We start from the raw sequence: 19,826 nt of genomic DNA, 5'->3' as shown, positions 1-19,826 counted from the left end.
CCTCCAGGGCCTCATTCACACTCCGCTCTCCAGGGCCACGGTGAAGCAATTTCCGCCCTAAGAAGGGTGGGGCTTCCGTCTCCTGCTTTCGCGAGTACTGCTGGTCGAGAAAGGGCAGGCTGGCCGCCTTTCTTCCGTGTTCTTCCTCTGGGCTCCTGGTCACAGTTCCGCCCTTACTAGCCCCACCTTCGGCCAGAGAAGCCACTTCCACTCGGAAAAAGGGGTCGTCCCGCTGGAGGCGCCGGTCTATTTCCTGCCCAGCCAGTTTCCCCGTAACTTCCGCCAGGAGATACAGCCTCCGCCGCTATTCGTTCCATTCCACGATTGATGCAAACGAAACTAGATTCCCTCCTGCTCGAGATTAGAGCTCCTCACTCTATCTCGCTGCAGGAGAAAGAAGAGCGAGGAGGAAAAAAGCTTCCACCCTCCCACCAAACCCGCCCACGTCCGCGGAGGTGAAGCCGCCTTTGCCCTGAGAGAGGTGGAGCCAGCTTTTTTTGTAAACCCGTTCTCGCGAGCTCTCAGAACTCTCGCGATAACTGACGCCCGACTTGTGCGCCCGGGAAACCCCGTTGCTCCCTTTCCCCTGGCTGGCAGCGCGGAGGCCGCACGGTAAGAAGAGTGCTCCGGGACGACCCGGGCGCGGGGAGTCGGGGCTCGGTTTCCGAGCCCGAGGCACGTACCTGGGGGCTCCGGGGCACCCGCGTGGGGCCGCCCCGCCCCCTAGAGCCGCGGCCACGTGCGAGCGGCAGGTCCGGACATGTCTGACCCGCGCGGTCCGGAAACCGCGGCTGGGCCAGGTGGACACCCGGGAAAGCGGGGGTGGCGTAGAGGGCAGAATCAGGGGTTTGCTACATATAGCGTCTTCACAAACGGGGTCAGGCAGTGTTATGCGCTCCAAAGAGACCGTGGTCGTCGGTAAGCTCTGTAAGACCCGCAAGCGCCGGGGCCTCTAAAGCGGGGAATTGCAAGTAGGGCCTTCGGAAAGTAAGGGGAGTGCGGCGGTTCCGTCGCCGTGGGGCTGGGCCCCGACAGTTGGCAGTCTTCTCCATCCATCCTGTGTTCTCATGCTCGACCTTGCCCGCAGATGCCTGGAGTTACTGTAAAAGACGTGAACCAGCAGGAGTTCGTCAGAGCTCTGGCAGCCTTCCTCAAAAAGTGAGTGTGGGGACTGGGTGGGGGTCGAGTAGGTGTGGGCTCTGGTCTTGCCGGACGCCTCCGGGCCCGCGCGGGCTTTCTATTGCTGGCTGGGGGAGCTTGTTGGAGGTTAGTGTGGAGTCCACTCTTTCTACATGAGGCCTGGGTTGTGTTTGAGTTTCAGTATTTTTCCTGTTGTGGGGCACATTGGGCTCCTAGTGATGTACAGTTGTGCTGACGGAAGGGAATTGGGATGGAGTTTGTGGAGGCTCCTGAATTGTGCCTTTCTGGCTGTTCTGGTCTCAGGTCCGGGAAGCTGAAAGTCCCTGAATGGGTGGACACCGTCAAGCTGGCCAAGCATAAAGAACTTGCTCCCTATGATGAGAACTGGTTCTACACACGAGCTGGTGAGGAACTGGGGCCTTTGGATGGGGAGTGGAGGGCTGGGTGTCCCCTTTGTGAGGTCTTACTTTTCCCCCAGAAATTCCGAGAGAAATATTTGACTGTCATTGCGTGCTTTGTGTGACGTAGGGTAATTTTGTGTTGTGATATTTGTTCATTTGTAAGCAGTTTTACATGAGGACCCTTGCTTTGTTCGGAGCCTCAAGGGGATCCCAGGGACAATGAGTAAAGTGTTCATCTTTTGCCTATAGGTAGTTCGTTTTCTAGAGAGTCGTTGTGCTTTCAATGTTTGTTTCCTGTTTTCATTCAGGTCATCACACTAGCCTATCTCCTCTTTAACAAGATGTTCATAACAAAGGGGTTGGAAATATGACCCAGTTATTCTAAATCTTGACAAGTCTCAAGTGCTCAGAAAACGTTATGGTCACCCTGTACCACCTCCTTCTCTTACCTTTTTATTAATCCTTCAGTGAGGACTGACTTAAGTATAGCCCCTGACTGCACAGTGTTAGTACTGTCTTGTCTGTCTTTTTAATGATTGAACTTTCTCCGATCACCCCCATGAAGCTTATCTTGGGAGTGGGGGATGGGATTCAGCCCTGGATTGTTCCAAGGCAGCAGCCTCTGCACAGGCCTTCACTATGGCCTCCCAGCCTCTCCACTCTCAAGCCTTCCTCCTCTGTGAAGTGGGTTCTGTCCTGACCACAGCTTGTCTCCATGTGGGAAGCAGAGTTTAGAAGTTGACAAAACTCCAGCATGACTTTGAGAAGAGCTGGCCTTGGTCAAGTTGCCCAGTACCTCAGAACATGAAGTGCTTTGTAGTCTGAGCCCTGATGACTGTGAGGTGAGTGGGGTGGGTAGCTTATCCACCTACTCACTTCAGTGTTTTTAGAAAGAAAGATGGGGAGTGGGACAGGGTGGACAAGACTGCCACTGCCACCGCATCCACCCGTCTTGGCAAGCAAGGTTTGTGTGTGCTTTTTTGTGATGCCCAAAATTTGGAGAGAGACTAGTTTTTCTCATTTCACGGGTGAATATGCAGGTGTTACGTAATCTGTACCTAACAGAAACCTCCCGTATAGGGATTGGTGGTAGCTGATTTGCTGTTGATGTCAGAGTGGTTAAGACATGAGGTGTGCCTGCTCCTGAGACCACAACCCACTCAGCCTTGTCATCACTTGGAGTTGGTGGTGGGCAGCTCTCTTCCCTTGGCAACATTCTGTACTTTGAGTTTCTAGGTAGCAGGAGGTTGAGGGGTGGGGAAAGGCCGTGGGTAATACGCACCTCGTTGAGCCTGCTGGTCATCTCCGCAGTTGCTGTGGCCCTTTCTGTCCATTGTGTACCTTCCCTAACATCTCACACTGGGTGTGTGTCCTCTGCCTGCCCTGCTGGTCTCCCTCTGGATTTCCAGAGCCCCCTTTTGACTGGACTTTCCCAGCTGGCCTAGTGGCACAGATAGCAGTTCTAGACCAAGGTTTGTCGGGGCGCAGACATGGTTACTCGTTTACAGTCACAGCAGAGGCCAGGGTTGGAGCTATGACAGACTACTGTCTGGGCCTTAATAGGAAAAGTTTGCCAACCTCTATTGAAATCTGGAGTGCTTCCACTGAGTTTGTTCAGTTCATACTCTGGACAAGGAGAGTCACACAAGATAACTTGTTTGCCCAGGAGGAGACTGAGGTACTGACAGATGAAGACCTTGGGAGGGTGTGGCAGGCTGATCTCAGGTGTAGATTACAGGGGCAAGGTAGGTGACAGGGAGGGCCTTCGTAAAGGGTGGTCTGGAAGAGGTGCGGTTATCTGTAGGGATGAATCGCTTCCAGGCAGTGGTGTTGGGGCCAGTGTGTGAGGGATGAGGTATGGAGATGAACCGTTTCAGGAGAGCAGGGACCTCTGAGGGGAGGAGCGGGGTCAGGGGAGACATTAAGGGCTTTGAATGGGGCGCTACATCATGGCCTGGGTAGACATGAGTGCTCAGATGGGCCCGCTTGAGAGGGAGGTGAGGATACGGTGTGTGTCTGGCAGTTAGTGAGCAGCTGCTGGATGGGGCACCTGAATCCCTTCTCCCCGCCGCCCCATCTCTCCGCCGCCCCCCTCTCCGCCCCCCCCCCCCCCCCCCCCCCCCCCCCGCCCAATGCCATACAGCTTGCAAAATCTTCGTTCCCTGACTGTGGATTGAACCCAGGCTCTGGGCAGTGAGCACACAGTCCTAACCCCTGGACTGCCAGAGAATTCCCACTGAATTGTAAGGTGGAGGCCAGTCCCAGTCTGAGCGGTTTCCTTTTCCCGCCTTAGGATTCAGTGGGTCAGGATGGAGCCATGAATGTGAAATTAACACAGGCTGTTGGTTTGCTAGGCTGTGAAGACTTGTTTGGTCTGCCATTTGCCAAGTGGAGTATGACCTGCCCCCTCATGCACTTTGGGGCCCAACAAGACACCTAGCTGGGGTTTGGGGGTGCTGCGTGGTCCCTCCTACAGTTTGAGGCAGGAGTGACTCCTCATCTGGGTCTCCTAGAGGGAGCAGAAAGATGCCTTTGGAGGGGCTGAAGGAAAAGCCATTTGTGGCAGCACCTCGTTCATTGAGACCATCATAAACACCATTGGGGTGGCCTGGATTTGTGCCCTTACAGCTCTCCTTCAGGAGGAGGGGCTGGGGCCTCGGCCTAGGTCTGAAGGGCTGAGGAGAGGAGGTAAAAGGGGTCAGTGTTTCTGTAGAACTCAATATTTTGACTGTTAATTCCAATTTGTGAAGTTAATACTCCTGCTCTCCCTTGTAACGGGTCAGAAAAATAACCTGCACAAACTGCTGTGGTGGGGGCGGGGGGGGGACCTGGTGGTCGGGCAGGGGGCCATTGCCATGCCACTTGGCTTATGGGACTTAGTTCCTCGACCAGGGGTTGAACCCAGGCCCTTGGCAGTGAGAAAGCAGGATCCTAACCGCTGGACCACCAGGGATGTCCCCCGCACCTGCTAGTTGTAGTGGTGTTAAGTTGGGCTTTGTTGGAGTTTGTTCTCTGCCTTTCGCTGCTGGGACTGGAGTACGTTGTCCCCATGAGTACCGTGCCACTGACCACTAGACATGGCTGGGCTGTGTCACAGCTGACGTGGAGCCATGTTGGGATTCAAACCCCAGCTACCAGGCGCTGACCCCTTTCCATGGTGAGATTGGGCTGAGTGCTGTCCTGCTTCGGCAAAATTCACATCTAGTGTGCAGCCTCTTCCGGGTGTTGGTGAAATCAGGGGTGTTCGTCTTAACCCTTCTGTGGGGCTCTCATGCCTTCCATAGCCCAAGTGGAGAGCGGGTCTCCACATGGAACCAGGGCATGGCCAGACAAGTGTCGATTGCGGGGGAGGTGGCCACTAGGCATCTGCACTGGTCTTGAAGCCCATTTTTCCATGAGGTTACTCCCCTGGCAGAAAGGTTGTTGAGGGAAGGGGGCGTCTTATAAGAGGTGAGTCTTTTGATCCTGGCAGTGGGTAGGCTGCTTGATGCCTGGAAGAGGGTCAGAACCCTGGTATAGAGGATGGCATGACTTTCCTGGTAGCTCAGACAGTAAAGCATCTGCCCACAATGCGGGAGACCTAGGTTCAATCCCTGGGTTGGGAAGATCCCCTGGAGAAGGAAATGGCAACCCACTCCAGTACTCTTAGCTGGAAAATTCCATGGATGGAGGAGCCTGGTAGGCTACAGTCCATGGGATCGCAAAGAGTCAGACACAACTGAACGACTTCGCTGGCATCTGTAGGCAGGTGGTCACAGTGCAAATCATGGGGACAGAGAGAACCAAGGAGAGTGATGTAAAGGGAGCAGGGCCAGAGGCAGTGACACCAGGGAGAGGCTGCTCAGTGGTCCTGGTGAAGTGGCGGGAGTTAGTGCTCCTTGATAGGCCCGTGTAGCCTGTGTCCGCATCTGGAGGCGGGCCGCAATGGGCTGTGTGCAGGAACTGCCCTGGGAGGGGCAGCTGGAGGGGAGGAGGAGCCCACCCCCCACCCCGGCTCTTGACACAGGTGGGTCGTGGACATGGCCCAGTGCCCTGTGACTCTTGGCAGCAAGTCATTATTGAGAGAATAACTTCTGACTCATCTTCAGGACCCGGGAGAATCTTAACGTGCGGGGACCTGGAGTCCCTACCCTTGAGCTTTCAGCCAGGTGGGGCCATGTGGTGGCCAGCATCTGGGCCCCAGCTCTTTCAAACCTCAGTGGCTCCCTGAGGTAGAAAACCAGAACCATCTGCAGGGCTGTCTGTCCCTCCAGAGCAGCCACACTATCAGGCTGGCTCCAGAGGCCATCTTGGTACTCACAGGAGAGAGCGTAAAAGCAGGTGGCACAGGGCCTGGCAGGCCAGTGTTCCAGTTGAACAGGAGAGATTTCCAAGGAGACTGGCCAGGGGACTTGCCCAAGCCAGTCTAGGGACCAGAAACCCCAGTCCACAGAGCAGGTTGACGTACCTTCCAGGTTGGGATTGTCCACGGCGTTAGGATGTCAGCACCGCTGCCATGGTGAGCCCGAGCTCTTCAGGGCAGGCCTGGGACAGTAGAGGGGCAATCAGTAGGTCCTTTCTACAACTCTCCAGCCCTGCAGAGTTCCCAGACAGCTGGTTGTGGATGGCCATGGCTCAGACGTTTGCTGGGCTCTGTCCGTGAAACCTCAGGTCCGCCTCACCACTTGGCCGGGGCAGTCACGGCTAAGAAAGTCCTGAGGGCAGCAGGAAATGCCTGGTCACGTGGCTGCGACAGTCCCTCCACTGCCGGTCCGCCCCAGGCTCCTGAACTAGGGGCAGTGGAGCCTCGTGTGCGTTCTCCTGTTCTCCGTTTCCCCGACTGTAAGATGGTGAGACTCGGCTCCCTGTGGAATTCAATGTGTGACCCTGAGCAGGGCCCTTGCCTGTGGGCTTCTGTGCCTGAGAAGGGTTCTCAAGCCTCCCTTCCCTCCCACCCAGCTTCCACGGCACGACACCTGTACCTCCGGGGTGGCGCTGGGGTTGGCTCCATGACCAAGATCTATGGGGGGCGCCAGAGGAATGGCGTCATGCCCAGCCACTTCAGCAGAGGCTCCAAGAGCGTGGCCCGGCGGGTCCTCCAAGCCCTGGAGGGGCTGAAAATGGTGGAAAAGGACCAAGATGGGTAAGCCAGCGAGGGGAAGCTGGGCGCGTGAGGGTGCTTGGGGCCAGATCCCCAGTGGTGCCTTAATGGAGGACCACCCTCCTCTGCCCATCAGTGAGGTGCCAGGTGTGTCCTGGCCCTCGGGCAGGCAGGGGGTTCAGAAGAGCGAGCAGCTGAGGGGCCTTGCCCCGACCTCTCTGGCTGACTACTCCAGGCTCCAGGAAGGTAATTTAGCGACTGTCTGCTTTCATTAGCCTGCTCGTTAACTTTTCCCAATTGATTTTTCGGGGCTTTTGATCTGTTGCTTGCAGAAACGACACCCCATCAGCTCAGGATGAGGGGGGTTCCCACTGCAGCCTCCAGCTTGTTAGAATGCAGCTGACTGGGGACCTGAGTGGGACTTGGCTGGCGTCATGAGGTCCTGCAGCCAGATGCCTCCTTGGGAAGCCAGGCTCGTGTCCAAGAGAGGCCTGGCCGGGACCAGGGATGCTGGTGAGAGTCTGCGCTCACCTGGGCCTGCGTGACCCTTCTCTCCCACAGGGGCCGCAAACTGACGCCTCAGGGACAGAGAGATCTGGACAGAATCGCTGGACAGGTGAGTGGGGACTTCAGTCACCCCCCGGGAGCCTCTGGAGCCTGGATTTTGACAGTTTCCTCCTCTGGAGGGTACAGCCATGGAAGCAGGGGTGCAGGAGAAAGAACATTTCTAACAGACTTCCCTTCCTGGGGGCTGGGAGACAGGTTGGAATGCAGGGCCCTGGGTGAAGGGAGCCCCGGGCCTGGGTGCAGTCAGCTGGGCCTCTTCTGCAGGGCATGCTCCCTCGCAGGCCAGTCTGTCTCCCCAGGTCAGCCTTCTAATTCTGACTGCAGGGTTTCTTCCTTAACTCCTGATAAGGGGCATCAGGCAGGGTGCCCAGAACCCGGCCTCTGTGTGGAGGCCGATTGACTAGGCACCCTGGGCCAGTCTGCCTGTCTGGGGTAGTGCTCTCAGCCACCTCCCAAGGTGGTGGCGAGGATTCCTGAGCTACTACGGCAGCAGGAGCCCCGGGGCCTGGCATGAAGCTGTTGTTGGTTTTCTTCTTTGTGTGTCGTTGACTTAGGCCCCCTGGGAGCCTTGGACTGCGGAGTCCCTTAGTTTCTCAGTGGCAGACAAGAGTGGCATATTCAGCCCTCGGGGAGCAGGAGGTGGCCTGGCAGGCGGTAGGGGCAGTGCAGGGCCTGGCACCAGCAGCAGTGTGGATTGGGTTAATGGGCAGAGGTCAGAATCATACTACAGTGCTCTCGTGAGTCCCGGTTTCTGCTTCTGTAAAAGGGGGAAGTGCCCGAGGCTGTGAGCCTCTGGTGAGATGAATACATAGGAAACCACAAATCAGGAGGCCTGGTGCCCCCTGGTACTAGTGGGGAGCTTCGGTGAAGTGCCCCAACACGGGGCCACAGCTGATCGTAACTATTTGTCTATCTTTCCCACAGGTGGCAGCTGCCAACAAGAAGCATTAGAACAAATGATGCTGGGTTAATAAATTGCCTCGTTCGTAACCCCGGTCTGGGTCTCCTGTTTTGGGGGGTGGGGCAGGAGGATGGAGCGCTTCCCTTCCCTTGTGAAAGAGGCGCCAGGGGCTTCCTGGATCGCTGTAGTACTCAGCAGCCCCAGAAGCCTGAGACCTGGCTTCCAGATTCAAACGGGTTCTACCCCAAGTGGGCAAGGTGCTGGTGCGCGACCCAGGGCCTTTTGTCCGCAGAGCAAGTCTCCAAAAAAAGAAACTGAAAGTTCAAGCAGTGGCCCTGCTGGAGCAAAGCAGGAGGGGCCCTGGGGCTCAAGTGCTGCTTCCCTGGAAGGAAGTGGGCAGGGGCAGCCTTGTGTGCCTTCCGCCCAAGGTTTTGACCTCTGCCTCTGTGCACTTCCTTTCCCTGATCTACATGGGATCCTTCACTTGGGATCCCTATCCTGGGCCCTGCTACCCCCTTCAACCAGGGGAAGCTGCAGCGTGGACCCAGCTGGGACCAGGGTGCTAACTTCCTTCCCCAGGGGAGGGATGTGACACCTGCTCAGAGGCTGCGGTCTGGGGCCTGCTCCCAGACCTGCTCCCTGCCCTGCGCCCTCTGGGTCTCCATGGTGATTGGCTCTTGGCACTGATGGGGCCTTCCCTGGTAGCTCAGACAGTAAAGAATGTTTCCCTTGCAGAAGGGAATGGCTGCCCACTCCAGTATTACTGCCTGGAGAATTCCATGGACAGAGGAACCTGGTAGGCTCCAGTCCATGGGGTCACAGAGTCAGACACTGAGCAGCTTTGAATCTTAGAGGGAGACGCCTTACCACCCTAAGGACCAGGCCCACCTCCCAGCTGGGGAAAGCCAAAATGCTGAGGCTAACCTGGCTAGGTCACAACCCTTGAGGTTCCTCCACCCCAAGTTACCACTGAGATCAGACCCAGTGCCATGCCTGACTTCTGGACTCTTGAGTGACATGGGTTTGAGTTCCACTACTGCCCATAATTGCTACGACCCTGAGCAGCTTACCCTCAGCCTGCTCTTGTTTGTAAAGCTACTTACTCCTGCCTGAGGGATTCTGGGAGACTCCCTGTCGGCTCAAAGCAGCATACCTGGTGTACAAAGATGTTAAAAAGATCAGACCACAGAGTCATAGACCTTTGGCACTGCTGCCCCCCAGCTCAAAGTTGTCAGGGCTGGAAGTTACTGATGTGAACACTAGACTAGAGCCTACCAGTGTGTTTCTACCCAAGTACTCCAGTTCAGTCACTCAGTAGTGTCCCAAACCTTGTGACCCCATGGACCGCAGCACTCCAGGCTTCCCTGTCCATCAACTCCTGGAGTTGACTCAAACTCTTGCCCATCATGTAGGTGATGCCATTCAGCCATCTCATTCTCTGTCTTCCCCTTCTGCCTTCAATCTTTCCCAGCATCTGTCTTTTCCAATGAGTCGGTTCTTCGCATCAGGTGGCCAAAGTAATTGGAGTTTTAGCTTCAGCATCAGTCCTTCCAATGAATATTCAGGACTGATTTACTTTAGGATGCGCTGGATCTCCTTGCAGTCCAAGGGACTCGGAAGAGACTCCTCCAACACCACAGTTCAAAGGTGTCAATTTTTTGGCACTCAGCATCTTTTTGGTCCAACTCGCAAATTCATACATGACTGCTGGAAAAAACCATAGCTTTGCCTAGACAGACCTTTGTTGGTAAAGTCATGTCTCTGCTTTTTAACATGCTGTCTAGGTTGGTCATAGCTTTTCCTCCAAGGAGCAAGCGTTTTTTAATTTCCCGGCTGTAGTCACCATCTACAGTGATTTTGGAGCCCAAGAAAGTCTGCCACTGTTTGCACTGATTCCCCATCTATTTGCCATGAAGTGATGGGACCACATGCCATAATCTTACTTTTCTGAGTGTTGCGTTTTAAGCCAACTCTTTCACTCTGCTCTTTCATCAAAAGGCTCTTTAGTACTTCTTCCATTTCTGCCATAAGGGTGGTGTCATCTGTGTATCTAAGGTTATTGATATTTTTCCCAGCAATCTTGATTTCAGCTTGTGCTTCAGCCAGCCAGGCATTTCGCATGATGTACTCCGAATATAAGTTAAATAAGCAGGGTGACAATATACAACCTTGACATACTCCTCTCCCGATTTGGAACCAGTCTGTTTCATGTTCAGTTCTAACTTGCTTCTTGACCGGCATACAGATTTCTCAGGGGCTTCCTTTGTGGCTCAGCTGGTAAACAATCTGCCTGCAATGCAGGAGACCTGGGTTCAACCCCTGGGTTGGGAAGATTTCCCTGGAGAAGGGAAAGGCTACCCACTCCAGTATTCTGGCCTGGAGAACCCCATGGACTGTATAATCCATGGGGTCGCAGAGTCAGTCATGATTGAGAGACTGAAGTACTAGAGGTGCTGTATAACCATATCACTTAATACTTTAGTGAAGTAGGTGCCCAAACACACCCACTGTTTCAGTTCAGTCGCTCAGTCGTGTCTGACTCTGCGACCCCATGAACCGCATCACACCAGGCCTCCCTGTCCATCCCCAACTCCTGGAGTCCACCCAAACCCATGTCCATGGAGTCGGTGATGCCATCCAACCATCTCATCCTCTGTCGTCCCCTTCTCCTCCTGCCCTCAATCTTTCCCAGCATCAGGGTCTTTTCAAATGAGTTAGCTCTTCACATCCAGTGACCAAAGTATTGGAGTTTCAGCTTCAACATCGTTTGGAGATGGGAAAAAAAAGTCACAGGATGCGTGATTTTCCTCATGACCTACAGCTAGGAGGTGGCAAAGCCAGCATTTGGTAGCTACAGCCAGCTACCTGGGCTGTAGCCCCTAAAGGGCTTAGAAATGAGGAAAATGAGACCCAAAGGGTTACACTCCTGGGCATGGCCTTGAGCCAGTCACTCCTTGTTTGGAACCTAAGTTTCCTCTTTTGTCGATTGAGAATGAAATTTCCCAGAATCGTCCTGGGAATGCAATGCCAAGCATCTGGTTAGCTTGCCCAGTGCCAGATACCAGGGGTGCTGGGTAAGTGGGTCGTGGAAGTACCCAAACCAGCCTGCCTGAGAGGGCCTGCAATGCGTCGGCTGCACCCCTCTGGCCACTGGGGGGCAGTCAAGCTCCTGAAAACCAGCTTAGCCAGGAGGGATGCTGAAGGAGGTGAATTCCCAAGGGCTGCAGCGACTGGACCACCCAGGTATCTTCCTACGTGGGAGTCAGAAGGAGGAACTTTAGTACAGAGGGGCTTATAACCCGCTATACAGAGAGGAGCCCAACGGAACATCTGGGTCCCTGGAGGGAAGAGGGGAGGGTCCAAGGGCCAGAGAAGAGGAAGTGTGTCCTAGGAACCCTGCTCTGTGATATTCTTACAGCCTCACAAGGTAGAGGGCTTGTGCCCAAGTTACAGGAGGAGATACTGAGGCTCAGATGACTGGAGCTGAGATTCAAACCCAGGAGGTGTGATCTCTTGAGGCCCACGTTCTGTGTGGGTGACATTTGAACTTTTTTTAAATTACAAAAGGCTTCAATACACAAAACAGTATAATAGTGTACCCATGAACCCACTACCCAGCTTAAAAAGTAAAACGACCTAAAACTAAGAGAGACAAAGCCTTCTGTGTACCCTTCCCCCAGAGGGAACCCCCCATGCACTCCCCTGCATGGGCTCACCCGTTTCCTGCACACACGTTTCCCTAACAGCACACGTTGCTTTGCCTTTTGAAAATAAGTCAGCTGGATCCTGCCACAGTCCATTTCTTCTCATTTGTTTGTTGGTCCTGAGATGCAGCCCTGTTGACAAGTGAAGCTCGGACTCTTCTGCTGTGTGCTACTTTATTGACAACCAATACTTAGGCCACCTGATGCAAAGAGCTGACCCATTGGAAAAGACCCTGATGCTGGGAGAGGAAAGCGATGAGAGAGGATGAGATGGTTGGATGGCATCACCGACTCAATGGACATGAGTTTGAGCAAACTCCAAGAGATGGTGAAGGACAGGGAAGCCTGGCACGCTGCAGTCCATGGGGTCGCCAAGAGTCAGGTACGACTGAGCGACCAAACAACAACAGCCAGCAGCCCACTCCAGCATTCTTGCCTGGACAATCCCACGGACAGAGGAGCCCAATGGGCTACAGTCCATGGGGTTGCAAGAGTCAGACACGACTTAGCGACTAAACCACCACCACCGTCAGTTCAGTTCAGTCGCTCAGTCGTGTCCAACTCTGCAACCCCATGGACTGCAGCACGCCAGGCCTCCCTGTCCATGACCAACTCCCAGAGCTTACCTAAACTCATGTCCACTGAGTTGGTGATGCTATCCAACCATCTCATCCTCTGTCGTCCCCTTCTCCTCCTGCCTTCAATCTTCCCCAGCATCAGGGTCTTTTCAGATGAGTCAGCTCTTCACATCAGATGGCCAAAGTACTGGAGTTTCAGCTTCAACATCAATCCTTCCAATGAACACTCAGGACTGATTTCCTTTAGGATGCACTGGTTGGATCTCCTTGCAGTCCAAGGGACTCTCGAGAGTCTTCTCCAACACCACAGTTCAAAAGAGTCAATTCTTCGGCCCTCAGCATTCTTTTTGGTCCAACTCTCACATCCATACATAACCACTGGAAAAACCACAACCTTGACTAGACACACCTTTGTTGGCAAAGTAATGTCTCTGCTTTTGAATATGCTGTCTAGGTTGGTCATAACTTTTCTTCCAAGGAGTAAGCGTCTTTTAATTTCCTGGCTGCAGTCACCATCTGCAGTGATTTTGGAGCCCCCCAAAATAAAGTCAGCCACTGTTTCCACTGTTTCCCCATCTATTTGCCATGAAGTGATGGGACCACATGTCATGATCTTACTTTTCTGAATGTTGAGTTTTAAGCCAACTTTTTCACTCTCCTCTTTCACTTTCATCAAGAGGCTCTTTAGTTCTTCCTCACTTTCTGCCATAAGGGTGGTGTCATCTGTATATCTGAGGTTATTGATATTTCTCCTGGCAATCTTGATTCCAGCGTGTTCTTCATCCAGCCCATCATTTCTTATGATGGGATTTTTTTAATTTGGGGGGATGCTTGGACTCTGCACAGAAGTTAAATAAGCAGGGTGACAATATACAGCCTTGACGTACTCCTTGCCATAGCTCCATGTATACGTTCATTCTCCTATAAAGGAATTTCTCATCTGTTTCCCAGTTTTGGCTGCCAAAAATCTCCCTACCATGAATTTCTTCCTAGGTGTCCCCTTATGTATGTGTGTCTTATATGTGTGTGCACATGTGTGACATGGGCCCCTAACAGCTCACAAACATCTCAACAAATTCATATCATTCCACTCCCCCACCCCTCAGGCTTCATTTTCCTCCCACTTGACCTAAAATGATGTTCAAAGGAACCTGGGCACACGTGAGTGACTTGGAATCCCTGCTCCGCCACCAGAGTGTAACACTGGGCAAGTGACAGATGGTGCCCCTCTCTGTGATGGCCTCAGTTTCCCCCCTTTAAATTGGTGGGGGGTGGGGGCGGTAAGTGGCCTACCCAACTGACCTGTGGCTGAAATGAAAGAACACCAGGAAAGAGCCCATTGTGGCCCTTGGATGTCAGGAATATCATCTTAAGTCACAGCACCATGGAGATATTTTCATCCTCATCTCTTGGATTAAAAATGCTGAACCTCAGGGACTTCCCTGGTGGTCCAGTGGCTAAGACTCCATGCTCCCAATGCAAGGGACCCGGGTTCAATCCCTGATCAGGGAACTAGAACCCACATGCCACAACTTACTAGAGTTCACCTGTCACAATTAAGACCCTGTGCTGCACATAAATAAAACGATACATATATATATATATTTTTTTTTTTAAATGCCGAACCTCAGAAAGGAAAGCCATCACCTAGTCACAGAGTTGGTGAGCCTGCCTCATTTATTCCTCATGTGCGTATGTTAGTCTCTTAGTCGTGTCTGACTCCATGGAATTCTCCAGGCAAGAATACTGGAATGAGTAGCCATTCCCTTCTCCAGGGATTCTTCCTGCATCTCCTTATATGTATGTGTGCATGGGATTGAACCCTTGTCTCCTGCCTTGGCAGGTGGATTCTTTACCACTGAGCCACCAGGGAAGCCCTTATTCCTCATAAACATTAATAATAACCAACCTTTACTGAGCACCTATCCACGTGCCGGGGTCCTGTGTTCAGCGCTGTGCATGTACAACCTCTAAATTCTCTTTTCCAACCCCAAGAAGGGAGGACACAGAGGCTCAGGGAAGCCACCCTGCAAGGCAGGGGACGTGGGTTTGAGCCCTGGTCAGGGAAGTAAGATCCCACATACCATAAGGCAATAAGCCCAGGGCCACAACTAGAGAATCTGTGTGCCCCAACGAAGGATCCCGCATGACACAGCGAAGATCTCATATGCTGCGACTGAGACCCAATGCAACCAAATAAATTAATAAGTATTAAAAACAAAGAAGTGAGGACACAGAGGCTTGGAGAGGGGACAAGTTTTGCCCAAGGCCAATGAGAGGCAACGACCAAGCTTGGAACCACCACCACCCTTGACTGCCTGTGTGCAGCAGGCCCCCCAAACCCTAGCTCCCTCGGGCGGGGCGGGTTTCCTTTCCAGTGACGAGCCAGGCCTTGAACCAATCTCTTCCCCCCACCCAAGCAGCCTCCTCTCAGGGGAGTTGTGGTGGCCACAGGTGCAAGGAGCGGTTCCTCTCCACTCACGGCCTGAAGCCTCCTCCACTAGGGGCTTCCCCCTAACCCGCCAGCCAAAGAGCCCAACAGTGGGGCCAGCGAAGCCCATCTCCGCAGGGCCTGGCAGGAAGTGGGGCGGGGTTTGGGGCTCAGCCGAGGTGGGATCTGGTACCCCAGGACTGCTGCAACCCAGACTAACCAACCCACTGGGAGAAGATGCCTGAGGGTCCCCAAGCCCTGCAAAGCCCGCCTGCCACCATCTTTCTCCTCCTGATCTCCACTGCTGGCCTGGGTACGTGGTTAACAGGCAGGTGCTGGGGGAGTCAGTAGTGGGAACTGGGAGATTGCTGAGAGAGGCCCCAGGCAGAGGGGGAGGGAGAGGAGCTGGCAGGAGGCAGGCTAGAAAAGACCCTAAAGAAACTGCATCTGTCTGCTTGATTGTCCCAAACAGGCCAGTGGGAAGCTGGAGGGGGCTCAGCGAAGTTGAAGGCGAGTCCTGGCCCGGTGGAGGGAGGCAAGGGCAGGAGACATCTTCCCCACCCGCTCGTCCCCCCAGATCAAAATAAGGAACTAAGGTTGCCCTTGACTGACTGAGCTCCAGAGCTGGGGGCAGGGAGGGGACGGTGGTGGGTAGCGGTCAGCTTCAGTGGGGAGAAAAAGCTTTCTCCTTTTCTGCCTTGAATCCTAGTCCTCACCCCTACTTAGGGAACCCCTTCTCAGTGCTGGGGGAGTAGGTGACCTTCCCCCTTGCCCTCCCACACAATGCCAGCTGGCAGGGCTGTGACCACCCTGTTTGACCGAGGAGTTGAGAGAGGCGGCCAGTCACCCCAAATTTCCACTGGGAGCTGAGATTGGAGTGATTCCCCCGGTCGCTGTCTCTTGCCCCACTTCCTCCTCCTTCTCTCTTCCTCACCTCTGCCCTCCTCCTTCCAAAAGAAGCAGAGCCAGCCATGCGGACTGGCCCAGGAGGAGGGGCACAGAACTGGGCCTTCCCCCATGCCTGGGCCGCCCCATCTCCTTCCACCCAGCTGAGGCCCTCCCAGCCCTAACCAGCCAGCTCAGCCCAGTCCCTGACCTCACCCCTGGCCCCCAGCTTGACACAAGCAAGTTAAGGAGAATGAGGGGTGAGCCCAGGGTCACAGGGCAGGGCAGGCTCACAAACTGGCAGGAAGAGGCCCAGGGCCAGGGGACTCCTGCTGCCATGGGTCACAGCTGGCCCACTGGTAGAATGGGTTGATGACAGAACTGATTTCTATGGGTTCTGTGATAATTACACAAAGTAAATAAAGTGCCAGTGTGGGGCTGGGCAGGGGCTGGGTGAGAAAATAATCCAGGAGGGCCTTCAGGAGGAGGTGATGCCCAAACTGATTTTGGAAGGAGCTTCCTGGCTTGGGGCACTGCTAGTCCTAGGGAACTGCCTATTCAAGTGCCAGTGAGCTCAGAGGGCGTGGAAGCACAGAGGAGGGGGAAGAGGGAGGAGGTGGCTCTGGAGGGGCAAGTGGGTACACCCCCCAGCCCCCGCCCTCCACTCTGGGTGTGTCATTCACACTTCTCCACACCCCACCCCACACACACATACACACACAGCCAGGAGGAGTCCTGCAGCTACCAGGGGCCTAGCTGGGTCAGTGTCCCCATTGGTTGTCCCTGACCCAACTGCCTCCTCTCTGCAGGCCCCGGGTGCCAGGCCCTGTGGGTGGAGTGGGGCCCACCCTCTGTGACGGTGAGCGTGGGGGAGGAGGTGCGCCTCCAGTGCACGCACAATGGCAGCAACACCAACGTTACGTGGTGGCACGTCCTCCAAGGCAACTCCTCGTGGCCCCCTGTGATGCATGTCGGGGACCAGGGTGCCGGGGGCGAGCTGATCATCAAACAAGTGAACAAGACTCACAGGGGCATGTATAGGTGCCAAGTCACTGACGGCAAGAAGATTCAGCGCTCCTGCGGGACGTACCTCCGCGTGCGAGGTGAGTGCCCATCCCGTCCATCTGCCGGGAAGGCGTGTTGGAGCCAGTGCCTGCATCGCCTGCATCTCGGGCATCCTGGGTCTCCGGCTCACACGCAGTGGCCAGTCTTCTCACCTGCAAAGCGGGAGCGGCTTCCACGGCCTTGGCCTCGCTGGAGGGGGCGTGGCCTAGGGGCGTGGCCAGGGGTCAAGGTGGGGCTCTGAGCCGTATTCCCTCCTCACAGACCCGCTCCCCAGGCCCTTCCTGGACATGGGGGAGGGCACCAAGAACAACATCATCACCGCCGAGGGCATCATCCTCCTCATCTGCGCCGTGGTGCCTGGAACGCTGCTGCTCTTCCGGGTGAGCCCGCCCCCCAGGCCCACCCCGCGGGGACTATCGGACCAAGAGTCCCTCCCGCCTAGAACTTGGCAGAATGGCAGCACCCACCTCCCAGGCGCCGAGGGCCTGAAAATTTAATAGAATGAACGCATTTGAAACTGTGCTGGGACCAGAGGGGCGTCCTTGCTCAGTCTCCCCTCAGGGTTGTCTTCACCTCTGGCCCCAGGGATGTCTCACTGGCCCCCTCTATCCAGGAGGGCTGTACCCTTCAGATGTAGCCAAGGCTGGGGGAGATGGGAGCTGGTGTCATCCCGGAGTGTCTGACCCCCACCAGCGTCTCTTTGGCATGCGTGTGTGCTCAGTCGCTAAGCAGTGTCCAGTTCTTTTGCGCCCCGTGGACTGTAGCCCACCAGGCTCCTCTGTCCATGGGATTTCCTAGGCAAGAATACCAGAGCTTCCACAGTGGCTCAGCAGTAAAAGAATCCACCTGCAATGCAGGAGACATTGGTTCCATCCTTAGGTCAGGAAGATCCCCTGGAGAAGGGAACGGCAACCCACTCCAGTATTCTTGCCTGGAGAATCCCATGGACAGAGGAGCCTGGCAGGCTACTGGCCACAGGATCTCAAAAAATGTCGGACACAACCGAGCGACTAAAACAACAACAAATTCTCTTTAGGCCACAAGACAACTACAGCCACTTAGTATTATTGCTCTATTTGTGGGGAAGAATAGGCAGTGGTACAATCAAAAGGACACTGGCTTGGACCCAGAGTGGCCTGCCACTTACAGGATATGTGACTCTGGGCATGGCCTCCTTAACTCCTGGCCTCCAGGAGGGTCTGAAAACATGATCTCTATCAGCGCCCCCCCCCCCGCCCCCACTCACTGAGGCTCCCCATCCCTCAACAGAAACGATGGCAGAACATGAAATTCGGGGCTGATATCCAGGATGACTACGAAGACGAAAATCTCTATGAGGTGAGTGGAAGGTGGGGGCAGGTGCAGAGTGGGGGCAGGTCTGCGAGGTGGGTTGGGTGGTCTCCTAGGGCTCCTCCTTGAGGCTGGTTGGGGGCAGGGAACCGGGCCTTGGGGCACTGAGGCCCACCACCCTGTTTCCTCCCCAGGGCCTGAACCTTGATGACTGCTCCATGTATGAGGACATCTCCCGGGGCCTCCAGGGCACCTACCAGGACGTGGGCAGCCTCCACATTGGAGATGCTCAGCTGGAGAAGCCGTGACCCTTCTGGGCTGACCCGCCATGCACCCAACCCATGTTTCACCCTACTTCCCCCCGAAGCCGCTCTCTTTTCACAATCTTTCCTGGGAGTGTCCTGACTCAACTTCCCCCTGGGACTGTCCACTCTTCTTCCCTCTAGGTCATCCTCGTCCTCATCCCCTCCACACACCCTAACTGATCCTCCTCCTAGTGCCTTTCCCCGGCTTCCCCCACCCACCCACCCAGCGGGTAATGAGCCCTTAATCACTGCCTCTAGGGGAGCTGAACATAGCAGCCTCCTTAGTGTCACCTCCCCTCTGCCTGCTCTGTCATGGCCACTTAGTGATAATAAATCCTTCCCAACGGCAGACCTTCACAGGAGTCATGGATCTCGTGGGGACCATTCCCTTCCTTTTCTGAAACCGAGAAATCCAGGACATCAGCCCCCTCCTCCCCCAGCCCCTGTCCACTCCCCACACCTGGGACCAGGTAGCCAGTCTTGGCCATCTCTTGAAAATACAAGAAGTGTCTTGGGAAGGGTCCTGCCCCAGGCTCTGTGCCTCAGCAGAGGGGGACACAGAGGGGTCCCAGGTAACCAGTTGTATTCATTTATGTGCATCTGAGTTGCCAAAACAAGTGTACTCTCTGCTGGGACTGGTACCAAATCCTGACCATAGCCACACCTGTTCTCTGCAAGTGGACTTGTAAAAGTGGGATTTGGAGAGCCTGTGGCAGTAAATTGGGGATGGTGGGAAGACCTGGAGGGGATGACATTGAAGGACAGAGGTACAGTGTGTCTGAGCTACCGAGGGGAGGGAAATTGAGACAGAGATAAGGATGGAGAGACAGAGTGAGTGAACTGAAAGACACCGGGGAGACAGGGCATCAGAGACAGATGCCATGACAAGACAAAAAGGCAAGAAGGGTCCATTGAAAATGGACATGGAGAGGCTGACCCCTGAGACTCTAGGAAAAGCAACAGATGGGGAAATGACTGGTGGTGATGCTGAAAGATCCAGATCCAGCGATGGGGAGAGAAGCCTCTGAGACAGAAAGTGACAAAGAGTTGAAAAGACAGCAGGGAGAAGCAGAGGCCCGGGAGCAAGAGGGAAAGACCTCAACGGAGCAAGAGAGTCAGCGACAGAGGCAAAGACAGGAACACGGACAGAAACACACAGAAGCAAAAACAGAGACCAAGAGACACACAGAGACTCAGAGCAGGGGAGGCGACACGCAGGTGGAGACGGACGCAGGGCCCCCAGCCTCGCCAGGGAGGTGATGGCCGACGTCAGGCAGATCTGAGAAATGTGGTGCCCGCGCCCTGCGGAGGGACAGACTGACAAAGCCGGGAGAAGCTGGGCGGGGTCCGGGTGGGGCCGATGCCCGCAGGTCCAGGGCGGAGCGGGGAAAGGAGGGCGGGGCCGGCGGCGAGAAGGGGAAGGAAGCGGAGGTGCCGGGCGGGCGCGGGGCGCGGGCAGGAAGCAAGGAGGGGCGGCGG

The 19,826-nt window shown here is 55.0% G+C and overlaps 2 protein-coding genes across 4 annotated transcripts; both read left to right on the top strand.

Annotated features, from left to right (window-relative positions):
• Window positions 1-457: 457 nt before the first annotated feature.
• Window positions 458-8,178, top strand: RPS19 (ribosomal protein S19). Of its 2 annotated transcripts, none has more exons than XM_055552376.1 (6): window positions 458-612; window positions 1,088-1,158; window positions 1,444-1,544; window positions 6,480-6,663; window positions 7,183-7,237; window positions 8,113-8,178. In XM_055552376.1, the coding sequence occupies exons 2-6, from the start codon at window positions 1,088-1,090 to the stop codon at window positions 8,137-8,139; spliced, it is 438 nt and encodes a 145-aa protein (XP_055408351.1). In that variant the 5' UTR covers window positions 458-612; the 3' UTR covers window positions 8,140-8,178. The 2 variants fall into 2 exon arrangements, with proteins under 2 accessions (XP_055408351.1, XP_055408352.1); XM_055552377.1 differs by lacking the exon at window positions 458-612 and adding an exon at window positions 667-800.
• Window positions 8,179-15,039: 6,861 nt separating this feature from the next.
• CD79A (CD79a molecule) lies at window positions 15,040-18,665 on the top strand. Of its 2 annotated transcripts, none has more exons than XM_055553580.1 (5): window positions 15,040-15,115; window positions 16,497-16,657; window positions 16,974-17,132; window positions 18,022-18,090; window positions 18,237-18,665. In XM_055553580.1, exons 1-5 carry the CDS (start codon window positions 15,040-15,042, stop codon window positions 18,348-18,350), a joined length of 579 nt encoding a protein of 192 aa, XP_055409555.1. In that variant the 3' UTR covers window positions 18,351-18,665. The 2 variants fall into 2 exon arrangements, with proteins under 2 accessions (XP_055409555.1, XP_055409554.1); XM_055553579.1 differs by having other exon boundaries at window positions 16,497-16,790; window positions 17,014-17,132.
• Window positions 18,666-19,826: the final 1,161 nt, after the last annotated feature.

Source organism: Bubalus kerabau, chromosome 17 (assembly GCF_029407905.1).
Source record: "Bubalus kerabau isolate K-KA32 ecotype Philippines breed swamp buffalo chromosome 17, PCC_UOA_SB_1v2, whole genome shotgun sequence".
Taxonomy (NCBI): domain Eukaryota; kingdom Metazoa; phylum Chordata; class Mammalia; order Artiodactyla; family Bovidae; genus Bubalus; species Bubalus kerabau.
This window is presented reverse-complemented; position numbering and strand designations above follow the sequence as displayed.